The sequence below is a fragment of the Silurus aristotelis genome (assembly GCF_946808225.1).
Source record: "Silurus aristotelis genome assembly, chromosome: 18".
In the NCBI taxonomy this organism is placed as follows: Eukaryota; Metazoa; Chordata; class Actinopteri; order Siluriformes; family Siluridae; genus Silurus; species Silurus aristotelis.
Window position 1 is genome coordinate 9,202,966 of NC_139591.1, and position 13,398 is coordinate 9,216,363.

The window sequence follows — 13,398 nt, forward strand, 5'->3', positions numbered from 1 at the left end:
TTTTGAGTAACATTTACTTTTCCAGCCTTTTATTGCCCCTGTATTAACATTTTCAGACTGTTGCAGCCATCAAATTCAAAATGACCTTGTTTTTCTCACATTTGATATGTTTATATGTTCAACTGTGAATAAACGATGAGCTTATGACATTTGAAGATCATTGCACCATATTTTTTTTTACACAATGTCCCAGCATTTTACAATTAGGGTTGTAGATTTATTAACAAAATATGATAATGATAATAATAATAATAATAATAATAATAATAATAATAATAATAATAATAATAATAATAATAATAATAATAATAATAATAATCATCATCATCATCATCATCGTCATCATCATCATCATACAGTTACTACTATCATTAACATAGTTAACAGAGTAAACATAATAGAATTTTACTTAATATTAACAAAATTATTATTTATCTGTTATCAATATAAATTTTACTATACTGTGTTCGTTCAACGACTTTCCTGTGTACTACGTCATCAGTTTCTGTGCACTTCCCTCTCGCGTGTGTGCTTGTTCTGTTTGCCAGTCGCACTCTACAGGAAGCTGCTGGAATTGGGACATGGCTGCCGCTGGAGACACAAAGGGGGAATTGCAAAAAGAATTGGTTTGTGCCATTTGCCTGGATTATTTTGACGATCCGGTCATTCTAAAATGCGGCCACAACTTTTGCCGCATGTGCATTTTAATGCATTGGGAGGAAAACGGAGGAGATGACATCGGCTATCAGTGTCCAGAGTGTCGGATGGTGGGGTTTTGTTTTCATGTCTTTTGCTCAGTAGCGTTATTGTAATAAAATATATTAAATTTTTTAAGTTCACTAAGCTGTAACTGTAATGACCAATAATTTTTGGTCCAAAAACATTTACTTCTCCATCATGCACCTAACAATAACTGTCATATTTGTAAAGGTTTATAGGATTTGTATAGCTTTCTTACTGTTATGGGATAAAGCTACATTTATTCCAAATAGATAATTGATAAAGAATTAATAAAATGGAAAATTATAAAAGGAACTGTTAATCTAAAACACCTTTTTTTCAGCAATGTAACATTTATACACACAGATAATGACCACAATCTCTTACCATAAGCATGTCATTTTACACGTAGGTCCTAAGGATCTCAGGAGAAAGCATTATTCCATTATATTCCATTCAATTCAAATTTATTTTAATAATGATTGTTAACAATGTAGATTTTTAACCTTAATGAATAAACCAGAGACAGCATTATCCCTATTAACCCATTCCCTTATGGGATCATTTAAATAGTTGGGTTATAAATCATAATTTTTAAGCCGCTGAATACATTATTATTACACTGCAGTCCACAAGAATTTCAGTATCCAGTTTTTCAGTATCCAAGAAAGATGGTCCAGTTGGGTATAAACTGGTTTTGGGAAGGACAAATGTATTTTAAATCCAAATACGTTTGCGGGACCAGAACCCTCAGCATATATTTAAGTGTAATAAGTGTAGAGGCGCAAAGAAGAAATTGAAATTTAAAATTCGAGCTGGTTCCGAGTATGAGACGAGCCACAGCAGGATCAGAGATTGGCATCGTGTCAAGCAGAACCGCATTTTTCCAAGGAAGATTGGAAAAATTGCAATCAGGAGATTGCAAGTTCAAGTCCTGACGATGGCGCACTTACACATGGCTGGAAAGAAAGCAAAATTGTCTGTGGCTGGCTGTTAGGGAAACCAAATGCTAATTTCACACATATAACGGTTTTAACAGTCAGTGTACTAGGAAGTCAGCAGTAGGTCTTGCTACTATTGGTTGCCATAGTAACGTTTATATGTGGGTGGTACCTTCAACTAGCATTCCACTTTTATCAACAAATCAGGAGATGCATTAATTGCTCTGCTGTCTTCTTTTCCATTGGTAGTCGCAGATCCAATTCTCTCCATACTATCTATACATGCATAAAGTATGTTTTTCTCAACTTTCTTGTATCACTGGACATAGTAGAGCTCCAGCAGTCACTGACACTTATGTTGATGCGAGCTCTTCAATTTGTTGCTGTATGTGTAAATGTTTATACATTCTTTCTCCTGTCAAGGACTTCGGGACTAGCTTATCATGAACACTAAGTTCAGAAGGAGAGAGATAGATGCCCTGTGACACAGCTTGAGCATCAGTTTATAAACCTGCAGTTTTCTGGCTTCACATGTTGTGGAGAAAGCATTGCCTTCACTTGAATGAAGTGTAGCATGTTGCCTATTGTTTTAAAACTTATGTTCGATTGACACCTTTTATTCCATAAACTTTTAATGTCTTAATCAGGATTGTCCAGTCCTATAGAAACCATGCCTATACCCATGCTGTGTTTCACAGGTGTTTGGAAAAATGAGCTTCACGAAGAATTACTTGGTGAAGAACCTGGTGGATAAACTGAGCGAGTTTGAATGTCTGAAGACATGCCGGCCTCCTGCACAAGCCAAACCAGCCAAAACAGATGGCAAATGTGAGAAACACTATGAGGAGCTAAAACTTTACTGTCACACGGACAGAAAGCCCATCTGTGTTGTGTGCAGGGAGTCAAGGGATCACAGGTAAGGAGTGTGAAGCTTTAGTTTTTTTACTTTCTTAGATTTTAATGGTTTTTCTAATCCTATACATGCCGAGCCTGTGACTAATGAGTTTCACAGTTAGGGATGGAATATATCTATTTATTTGTTTAGCGTCATTGACCAGTGTCAACCCCAACCTTGATCCCTCCATACTATCCAACTTCCGCCCTATATCTAACCTGTCATTTCTGTCTAAGTTGATGGAGAAGCTTGTTTTGTCAGCCTCACCTTCAAATGCACGGCATTGGTGATACATTTCAGTCCGGTTTCAGGTCGAGACATAGCACTGAATCGGCCTTATTTAGGGTCCATAATGACATTCTTGGAGCCCTGGATGGTAAAAGCTCTGTGATTTTGGTGTTATTGGACCTAACCGCTGCATTTGACACTGTGGATCATGCCATCCTCATCTCTCGTTTTTAACATGTTGTTGGTCTGCAGGGTGCGGTGCTAAATTGGTTCTCATCATGCCTCAATAACAGAACTTTTTCAGTATTGCTTAATGATTATTCTTCCTCGGTTGCTCCTCTGTCATCTGGTGTGCCTCAAGGATCTATACTTGGTCCTATTCTGTTTTTACTCTATATGCACTTGGTCAACTCATCTCCAATCACAACGTTAAATTTTATTTCTATGCTGACGACCTCCATATCTATCTTCCTGTGAGTAATCGTTCTGCAATTTTGAACAATTCTGGACCCTCTCCATAACTGCCTTCAGGATATCAAACAGTGGCTTTCCTAGAACTTCCTTTATCTAAATGAAGAAAAGACTGAGTACATCCTGTATAGCCCGGATTCACCCAGCAGTTCTCTTAGTTTTGGTCCTCTAACACCTCAGTTTGCTCGAGGATAGACTACTGTAATGCTCTCTACACTGGACTTAATCAATCACTTCTCAATCGGCACCAAATAGTACAAAACGCGGCAGCACGTCTTCTCTCTAACGCTTCCAAACTCTCACACATCACCCCTGTCCTCCGCTCGCTTCACTGGCCTCCGGTGCGGTTTAGGGTGAAGTATAAGGTCCTGCTGTTTGTGTTCAAGGCCATCAATGGTCTGGCCCCGGCCTACCTCGCCAAATTAATAACGGTCTACCAACCAGCCAGAACTCTCCGCTCCTCTGGACATACCTCTCTGGTCACTCCCAAGCACAAATATAAAAAGTTTGGAGGCTGGTCATTTGCCGTCCAGAGACCAAAGCTGTGGAACGCACTTCCAGCACACATACGATGCATCACTTTGCTGAGTGTTTTTAAATCGCAGTTGAAAACTCATTTATTCATACAAGCTTTTAACACGTAGCCCCTGACTCAACTGCTATTTTATGTACATTGTGTTCTTATATTTTATTGTCTATTGTTGTTTTACTGGAAAGTGCCTTTTGGTTGTTGTAAGGCGCTCTATAAATAAAATCTGATTGATTGATTGCAGTGTGACAGAGTCCAACATGGAGCCACTGTTTACCGTTTCGCCGAAATGATCAGAAATGAGGGCTAAAGTAGGGTTGAAGGAGATGCAACTCGGGAGTGCAAAATACACTATAAAGTAACACGCAGAGAATTCTGTTAAATTATAAATGACAGCTTGCAAATGAGCCTTACACATAACTACACTGCTGTAATAGGCACATGCACACATGCAGTGCTGAGATGTTTAAATATTGAATAGGGCAAAGAATAAAAATAATTCATTTTGCAATCCTCAGTTTGCAAGTCACTTTCTGCTGTTCAGATTCACGGTGTATTACAGATGTTACTTCAGTGCTGCACCCAGCTACACTGATGATTGCTTCAGTATATTTTATTTTATTTAAGGTGAATGTTTAATTATTTTTTTTATTTCTTTGTCATTAAAGCCTGTATTGCCTCTAGTTAAGCTGCAATTTAAATGAAGCTCAAGGGCAGGGGGACGTGGGTGTGAGAGAGGGTGATTTTAAGAGAGAGGGGGTGGGGAGAGCAGTGAAACTATAATCAGTGCAGTTTCTGTCATACTGAAAAAGGACTGCAATTTTCTTTACACCTGGTATGGCTTGTGCTCATCAAATAGGTAGGGAGTAGAGTCTTTATTTCCACTGATAAAGGAAATTTAACATGGCAAATTCGAATCTTCTTCTTTCGGCTTTTCCCATTAGGGGTCGCCGCCATCGCCATACCCCCCCCATCCTCTACATCTGCTTCTTTTAAACCAAATCCATAAACCTCCTCCTTGGCCTTTCTCTTTTCCTCCTTCCTGGCAGCTCCATCATCAGCATTCTCCTACTAATATACCCCATTATTATATTGAATATTATACAAATTATTATTACAGTGATGATATTTAGCAATAATTGAGGGCCAGAATGTATTGCTGCAGTAGGACTACAGTTTCCCTTTATTATGCTCTGTGGAGTAAAACTCTTGTAGCCAGGCAGAATATTTCCAAACAGCAGTATGTAATTTTTACAATAAAAATTTGCATTGTTGATGTATTTAATGACTTTCAGGCTCCATGATGTTGCTCCTGTACCTGAGGTTGTTGAGGACATGAAGGTGAGCTGTAACAGGTCCCTCTATCGGACATTGTGTGTTAGTTTTCAATACAGCAATTAAACTTTTTTTTTATTTTATTATTACATAGCAATACTGGTAGTAGTTCTGTGTAGTCTGAGATAGTGAGGCATTTCTGTTGCTAAGCATAATTTCTTTTGTATACAGGGAGGTCTAAAGCTGAGGCTTATCAAACTGAACTGGCAAAAGTCCATGTGTGGCAGAGTCAAAGCTACAGATGAGCAAGCCAAAGCAGATGTCAAAGTATGTAAAAATGAATTATTTTCTGAAGGTGTTTCTGAGCGCATGCAGTGATTTTTATTATATAGAATCATACCTGTTTTTAATACAGTACCATCCGAGTGCTAGAAGATTACAAGCATCTTATATTGATGTTCAAAATAACCAATATTGATCATGCAGCCTTATAACATGGTTTTTCCACATACATACATACATATTGAACAGCAGAGTGCTTGCTGATAAAGAGGCGTGTCTGTCTACTACAATGTTTTAAATGATCAGGAAATCGTAGATTTATGTAATATATAGATTTTTTTTACTGTTTGAAAAGCAGTGTTGTTTCAATATTTTATGTAGATCTAATTCAAAACAAGGGGGGAGTGGTGGCTCCAGCGATTAAGGCGCTGGGTTGCCGATCGGAAGGTCTGGGGTTCAAGCCCCGGTATCGCCAAGCTGCCACTCTTGGGCCCTTGAGCAAGGCCCTTAACCCTCTATGCTCCGGGGGTCCCTTATGAGGGAAATATCAAGGTCCGTGACGTCGGAGTGACGTGGGGCCGCCTTCCCGTGGGCTCACCACCTGCAGGAGGGACCGTAAGGGACGGTGCTGTGAGGATTGGGCAGCAGTCGAAGGCGGGGGCCTGCTTAGACTGCTGCCCCCGTGACCCGAATTACGGATAAGCGGGAGAAAATGAATGAATGAATGAATGAAAATGAATGAATAATTCAAAACAATTTAAGTTCTTGTTGCAAGTGTCCCACAAGCTGGTGTTTATAATAGAGTTGTTAGACTGTAGCCACCTTTGAGTAAATGGCATATGATAGGCAATAAACTGGAATCTAAATGTAATGAGCAACATTCTGTTGGTTTGCTGAAGGAAAGGAAAAAAAAATATATATATATATATATATATATATATATATATATATATATATATATATATATATATATATATAAAATATACTTTTTAGGCTTGAAAATATCAGGCCCTGCTTGGTTACTGGAACATGATGGTGGTGACAATGACATGCCATGGGGATGCTTTTCAGAATCAGAAACAGCGTTTTTTGTTTGTTTGTTTGTTTGTTTTTTTGTCAATTTGCCCGTTTCTTAAATGTTTCTCTTTTATTGGTTAGTAGGTGTAAACTGATGGCCAAAAGTGTACTTAATCCTTACATTTGAAGCCCACTCTGTATCATCCTGTATTACAATAGATACTATTATATGCACTATATGGATTACGTATGTGGACACTCAACCATATTTTTGTATGTTTGTTTTGAACATCCTATTTCACATTAAGTCTTAGACTTAATCCTGTAATGTGATCCTTCGCCCACAAGGGCATTAGTAAAGTCAGTTACTGATGGGGTGCAGTTTTCCAATTCATCCCAAAGGTGTTCAGTAGGGTTGAAGACAGAGCCACTCTGTAGCAGACTAGTCAAGATCTTCAGTCCAACTTCATGTAAACTATATCTTCATGGAGTTCACATTGTGCACAAGGGCATTGTCATGCTGGAACAGGTTTGGGTCTCCTAGTTCAAGTGGAGGGAAAATTTCAATATACCGCATCTGAAGTCATCCTATTTATTTTATGCCTCCAACTATGTGTTATTAAAATTCTCTGTTCACACCCTCACAGTTAAAGAAGCAGGCTCTAAAGGAGAAGATTGAGGACGATGTGGGAGCACTGGTGCAGTTCCTGCTGGATGAGAAGGACAGGCTGTTGGAGAGGCTGGAGGCTGAGGAGGCAGCTACTATAGCCCTGATTGATGAAAATCTTAAGCTGGTGGAAAGCGAGGCAGCTAAAGTGGACAAGGCCATTGCTGAAATTCAGAACCAGCTCAGCGAGGTTGCAAACTTTGAGGTATGTCTGGCTTATGTTTTTTACACCCACACAAAATGTGGTTTTCAGCATTTTTAGTTTCTTATTTTAGTTCTATTCTTTTTTCAGAGCATCAGCAAAGCATATTCGGGGTATGTAGATAACTTTAATGACAGCAGTTTGATTAAAATGATCAATTGAGAAGCATTATCAACAATCGTGTTCAGGAGTGTATTCAGTGTGTAAATGCCGCAGTTGTGTTTTTTTTTTTTATTGTAGCCCAAGTCATGTTAACCTTACAGTACAGGCGGTGAACTGTCCACCTGACTACACAGAATTCACTGGACCATTTCAGCTCATCTTGTGGAAGAAGATGATGCATGTGCTGCATACAAGTAAGTAAAGAGCAATGTCCATGAGTCAGTGCCTGCATCCTGATTTTATTAAATTAGTTAAGAAACAAATCCAAAATAATCCTGTTTATTAAAAAAAACCTCTTTAACAAATACAAAAACTGTTATGCTGTTCCTCTTTCACTATAGATAGGTGCAAAAATCAACAAAATCTTATTTATGCCATCATGAACTTTGGATGATTTTAACATCCTCAGTAACAGACACAGGAGATAAAACCCCAGAAAGAACAAAATGGTATTTATCACAATGTGTTTGATTATGCAAATAAGGTAAATAAGACTTTAAAAGTAGAGGAGGAGTCTCAGAGAAATATGTAAATGGGCAATGTACAAAAACGTGAGTTTTTTTAGATTGGAATTTGCACTTGCTGGGGTCAGCTGACTTGTGCATTGCTGTTTGGGATGTGCCTTCTGAGAGCTCGTAGATGTGCTGACTGACTGCAATTAAACTGTTTTGCTCCTTTGTCATCGAAATGTGAAAGCTTCCTCATTTTGGCAAAGTTACATTTTATGTCAATTGATTGCAAAGATAATTAATGATAATTTTATCATTTGAAATTTTAATTTTTATACTATTTACATGAGAACTAGCTAAACTAAAGCAATACGACAGATCCAAAGCTATAATTCTAAATATCTGGGAGAATAATTTACTAATAATTTATCATTTGTTGTATATCGCCAGAAAAAGCAGCGAAAGCCACCCTGCAATGTGTTCACTCACCGACTTGCAGTGTTAAAAGTCATTTTATCTCTCCCTGTTAATGCATGCACTTTTGTTCTGGTCTGTGTTTTTCATTCGTGTCATGTCTTTCTTCCCGTCTTTTTATTGGTTCATGTGTTCATGTTTATTGGTTCAGCTTTTCCCACTGCAACTCTTCACTTCTCAGCATTGTTAATGTTAAAGCCGTTAATGTTCCTCGTTCTATGGTTTCCCGTTTTTTTTTTTTTTTTTTTTTTTTTTTTTTTATTATCCTGCTTTCTATTTTTCATTGACTTTCTCATTTTGTCAAGTTCATGTTGTTTGCTTAACACCATGAGTCTGTCTCATGCTTTTGACTCTATCTTATAAAATGTACTTACCTAAGCGTTGCATTTCGCTATTATGCATTCATTCCATTAAATGACAGTATGATAGATGCTCATTATAGTCTAGGGTATGGGTGCCCAAACCACGGCTCGCGGGCAAACTGCGGCCCGCCATCCATTTTTTATTGCCCCGTATCAAAGTGCAAAAATATAATGGTCTATGGCCCTCACATAATATTTGCACTTTAATGTATTGTACTTTTGAGTTTCAACACTAGGTGGAGCTAATGCAGCGCCTCCACAACGCAAGCAATCAGGGTCACCAGAAATGGCGGAACCAAAGACACCAGTCTGAGGCACTGAGAGAATTACCTGCCAACCTTTTTGTAAAAATTTAAAAAGGAAAATCTACTAATAGAGAGCTGTGATGGAGGCTTTTTTTCTTCAAACATGTTCAATTATTAAATGTAATTTACCTGTATTTGATTGATTTGACCAATATTAGTGCACCATTATTAGTGAACTAGTGCATGTGAGGCATTGTACCTCACATCAAATATACCTTTTGTTCTGTATGTGGCCCTCAGGGAAAAAAGTCTGGACACGGTTAAATATAAACTGTTTATTTTTGTTTTGTTTTTTTTAATTATGTTGGTTTACTAAGGGGGAAAAAAACTTAAATCCTTAATCTTATCCCATTTTCTGTTTATGTTAAATGTTTATCGAACACTTATGGAAAGAATCTCAGATATCAGTGCTTTGCCAAGAAGTTTCCAAACAGGGTTAGGGTTTAGGAGAGAGATGATTTGCTCTTTACAGATTTTCATTCATATGTCAAGGGTGCAGCTTGGTCTTGAAAAAACTTGAAGAAAAAGAAAAAACATTATTATGATTATATTACTAATGTAAAATTTGTAACGGTTTACAATTGTTGCTATTATTACATTAAAATGGTAATACAATAAAAAAAAAAAAAACGGCATAATGTGAAAATAATCCTCATTTTTCTTTAATAGCACGAGTCTACATACATCATGAAAATCATACAAAAAAAAAAAAGATTTATGAAAGAAATTTAGTTTTCTACTATGTAAAATGATATATTTTGCCCTGCAGTGCCCCAGAACTTGACGTTGGATCTGGACACAGCACACCCATCTCTGGCTATTAGTGACTTTGACACAAAGGTGGAGGAAGGCCGAGCACGCTCGCATGAGCCTGACTTGCCCAGGCGCTTCACTCGCTTCTTTGGTGTGTTGGCTACTGCGCAGTACTCCAGTGGCCAGCACTATTGGGAGGTAGATGTGAGGGACAAAGGAGTGTGGTACCTGGGTGTGACGACAACACGCAGCAATCGGAAGGGCTTTGTTAGTCTATCACCTTCGGCGGGTTACTGGAGTCTGAGTCTGCACGACCGCCTCTACGCCAATGAAGAGGATGCACGCGTGCCTGTGGCTGATTACTGGAGCTCTCCACGTGTCGGTGTCTTCCTGGACTATGAACGAGGACACGTGGCTTTTTATGACGCAGTCACCATGAAGCGTGTCTACAGCTTTGCTGCGTATTTCGACGAGCCCGTCTCGCCCTTCTTCAGCCCGGGCAAGAATGACCCGGGCAGCCGCCTGCAGATCTGCCACTATTACTAAGAGACAATCACTGCATTTTAATGTCCCGAGAAGAAGTCCATGGCAGGCGAAGCTGACTGTAGCTGGCTGTTTCCTTACTACTGATAAAGGGGCATGGGTTAAATTGAGATGGGGGAGAAAATGGCGCTTTGTATTTTTAAAATGTTGTGTGAAGCTCCTGTAATAGAAAACCGCTGCTTTCACTGAGAGCAAAACTGCATTCATTGTTTCTGCAATCAGAAGTTTTCATTCCTACAGTAGGCATTCATCTCTCAGGAGATAGGATGCCATGGTGTGATCTGTTCATGATCTGTTCATGTGAATTAGGGAGTGTAATACTCTGCTATGACTGATCTTAAACAAGTCTATACTTATTACTGTTGGTTAATGATGTAGCCCTTGACATTCAGGTCAGGATGCTCTGCAGGTTTTAGCAAATATCAAATTGAGCTGCTTTTAATGTTTTGTTTTACCTCAGTGTTGTTCTGTGTCTCCTTTAGATGTGACCTCTTAATCAGTGGAATTTAGATCAGTAGGTTTTAGACATAGAAAAAAAAACTCCAGGAGTGTGTAAAATTTATTTTATTATTATTCTTTTATTTAATTTCCATTTTCTGTTAAACATATAGAATAATGACATTTCTATCCATTTATATAAGACATTACATTTGAATATTCCAGGTTTTTAAGTTTGCACAGGCTGCTATGCAAGATTTAGGCATTTTTTTTCATGGTACCGTAAATTCTTTTTAATCTGCCAGTTTTAAAGCTCTGCGAACTGGGAAACATGGGCATACAAAAACACAAACAGCTTATCTAGTTTTTAGTATTTTTTATTTATTTATTTATTTATTTTGTTTAATTTCTATTTAACTTTTTTATTATTCATAACCATCATTTAAATAGAAAAAATGGTTCAAATGCCCTGGTTTTGCTGCATGGTCTACTGTGCAGATGTTTGTTGTATTTATTTATTCACAGATTCACACTAAAAGTCTTTGTAAAATCAGTCTGACAGCCTGCGGTCTGTCTTTACTCTGTTTTATACTTTCCCAAAAAAGCTTTACCTTCATTTTTCAGTATTTTTAAATGAATTTATGATTATATTTGAGGCACAGTAGACTAGTAAACAGAAAAGCAAGTGAAAGGCATAATTAATAGCTATTATATATTTTTTATTATTTTTTTTTTTTTAAGAAACTTCTTTGTTGTGTGCTTAATTATGTAGTTCAGCCTTTGTCTGGATGTGTTTGTTACATATGTAATAAATGTGTCGATATTTCCATCTTCACAATTAATATGGGTTTTATGTTGTTTTGATGTGAAACGTGATTTGGTGCTGTATTAATTGTTGCAGATCAGTGTTTATATTCTTCTGTACCACACAGGAAAGTACAGTAAAAATGGGGATGTTCTTGTCCTCAGCTAGAATAACACCAGTGTGATGGTGTTTATATCAGCAGGGGTTCTCACACGTTTTTTTCTGCCAGGAATCCCTTAAACTACACAATATCCACAGACCACCTCAGATTTATTTCATGAGTATTAGGAGAACACATTTATTAAAATTGTCATCAGTTTTAAGTTGATGTTATTTATTGTCTATACTTGGCTATAATGACCACACAATGTATAATGACATTGTGAGCTTCGGACTCTGGTTTGAGGACCATGGTTCTACACAGACAATCTCCAGTGTTGGTTAAACCAGTACTGAGGCTTTTGTTTTTGTAGATTGTGTGGAGGTGTGTGTGAGAGAGAGAGTTGTCCTAAGCAACAGAGAAACACATAGCTGTTTAAATATCTTTATATTTACAATTTTAATTACACACAGTTCGAATTGCTCAGTGAAGACACTGAAGATTTCATGCGCTGTACATGTCTTTTTTATTACTGAAGGATTTTCAGTTAATGATGGATTCTGATTTATGTTCTGGAAGGAGTTAGTGATGATTATCAGTCAGTACCGTGTGTGTGTTTGTGTATGTGCTGGGCATCTCAGAGATAAGGTTCAGCTATTTTGCTCTCTTTTCTCTAACACAGATTTAAGGAAGACAAAAACTATGGATCGACCGTGTTTCTCAAAAAACTAGCTGCTTTATCTCAAATGCTAGAACTTGTATGCAGAGAATTCGAACTAAACTACCGACTACTTCCAGACTGCTGCAATGTATAGAAGCCATTTTCAAAATGCACTGCTTCAGCGTTGAGAAACGATTAAGAATATCGAGTTGATTTAACACGTGCGGTACATCAGGAAATGAAATGTAAAATTTTGCTACAGTCTCCGCAGCATGTTCAACATCCCTTTGTGTGCTGGGTCAAACTGCATTTTATAATCCCTAAAGTTTTAATGAATGAATGTAAGGAATCAAACAACTCATCACACACAGAAGGAATGTAATTACTTGAAGCCTGATAAAGATGGAAAGCACAAATGTGGCATTCTTACTACTGAACCACTGCTCTGAGATGTCTGATATAACAGAAATACTCACACAGTCATTTACAGTTATTAGATGTAACAAAACTGATTTGAAGAAAAAGTCCACATTGCTGGAACAGCCTCAACAAGCACGATTTTCCCGGCATTTAACTGCAGTCCAGGAACGGATCTCTTCGGAGTCATTAATCAACAGCTACAAAAAATGATTTTCCGTGACACTACATTCAACTTGCACAAACTCAATATGACTGTAGTGAGTGTAAATGGTGAAAGAACAAACTTCTATTATGGCCTAAACAGCACCTTGTACCTCAAGACAAATGGATGAGGCTATCAAATTAAAGAAGAAAAGAAAAACCCACAAAAAATCTAAACTAAATATTATTGAAAGCTTTGGCTGGTGAGAATTTTGTGGAGCTCCTCCAAAAACACTTGAAACAACAAAATCTATACAAAACATCAAATAAATTAAAACAACTAAATACTGCTTAAAAATATGGCCTTCCCACTGCCACAGTAAACACAATGATTGATATATATATATATATATATATATATATATATATATATATATATATATATATATATATATATATATATATATATATATAAAAAGAAAATGATTATTTACAAAGATATTTTGCATATGCAATTCGAGATGTGCAAACACACTGCAATGTGATAAACAAAACAAA

General features: G+C 37.4%; 1 protein-coding gene across 2 annotated transcripts; it reads left to right on the forward strand.

Moving 5' to 3' along the window:
* Positions 1 to 283: 283 nt before the first annotated feature.
* trim47 (tripartite motif containing 47) lies at positions 284 to 13,242 on the forward strand. Of its 2 annotated transcripts, XR_014537928.1 has the most exons (9): positions 284 to 767; positions 2,360 to 2,577; positions 5,080 to 5,125; positions 5,291 to 5,386; positions 7,006 to 7,230; positions 7,318 to 7,340; positions 7,468 to 7,583; positions 9,749 to 11,296; positions 11,491 to 13,242. XR_014537928.1 is itself a non-coding variant. In XM_083569123.1 (8 exons), the coding sequence occupies exons 1-8, from the start codon at positions 582 to 584 to the stop codon at positions 10,276 to 10,278; spliced, it is 1,440 nt and encodes a 479-aa protein (XP_083425249.1). In that variant the 5' UTR covers positions 512 to 581; the 3' UTR covers positions 10,279 to 13,242. The 2 variants fall into 2 exon arrangements, 1 of the variants encoding a protein (XP_083425249.1); XM_083569123.1 differs by having other exon boundaries at positions 512 to 767; positions 9,749 to 13,242.
* Positions 13,243 to 13,398: the final 156 nt, after the last annotated feature.

Excerpts from the sequence above, each read along its gene's own strand:
- trim47 (XM_083569123.1), top strand. The coding sequence starts at position 582 with ATGGCTGCCGCTGGAGACACAAAGGGGGAATTGCAAAAAGAATTGGTT. Across the intron at positions 5,126-5,290 it reads AGGTTGTTGAGGACATGAAG|GGAGGTCTAAAGCTGAGGCT; the intron begins GTGAGCTGTAAC and ends TTTTGTATACAG. Across the intron at positions 5,387-7,005 it reads AAGCCAAAGCAGATGTCAAA|TTAAAGAAGCAGGCTCTAAA; the intron begins GTATGTAAAAAT and ends ACACCCTCACAG.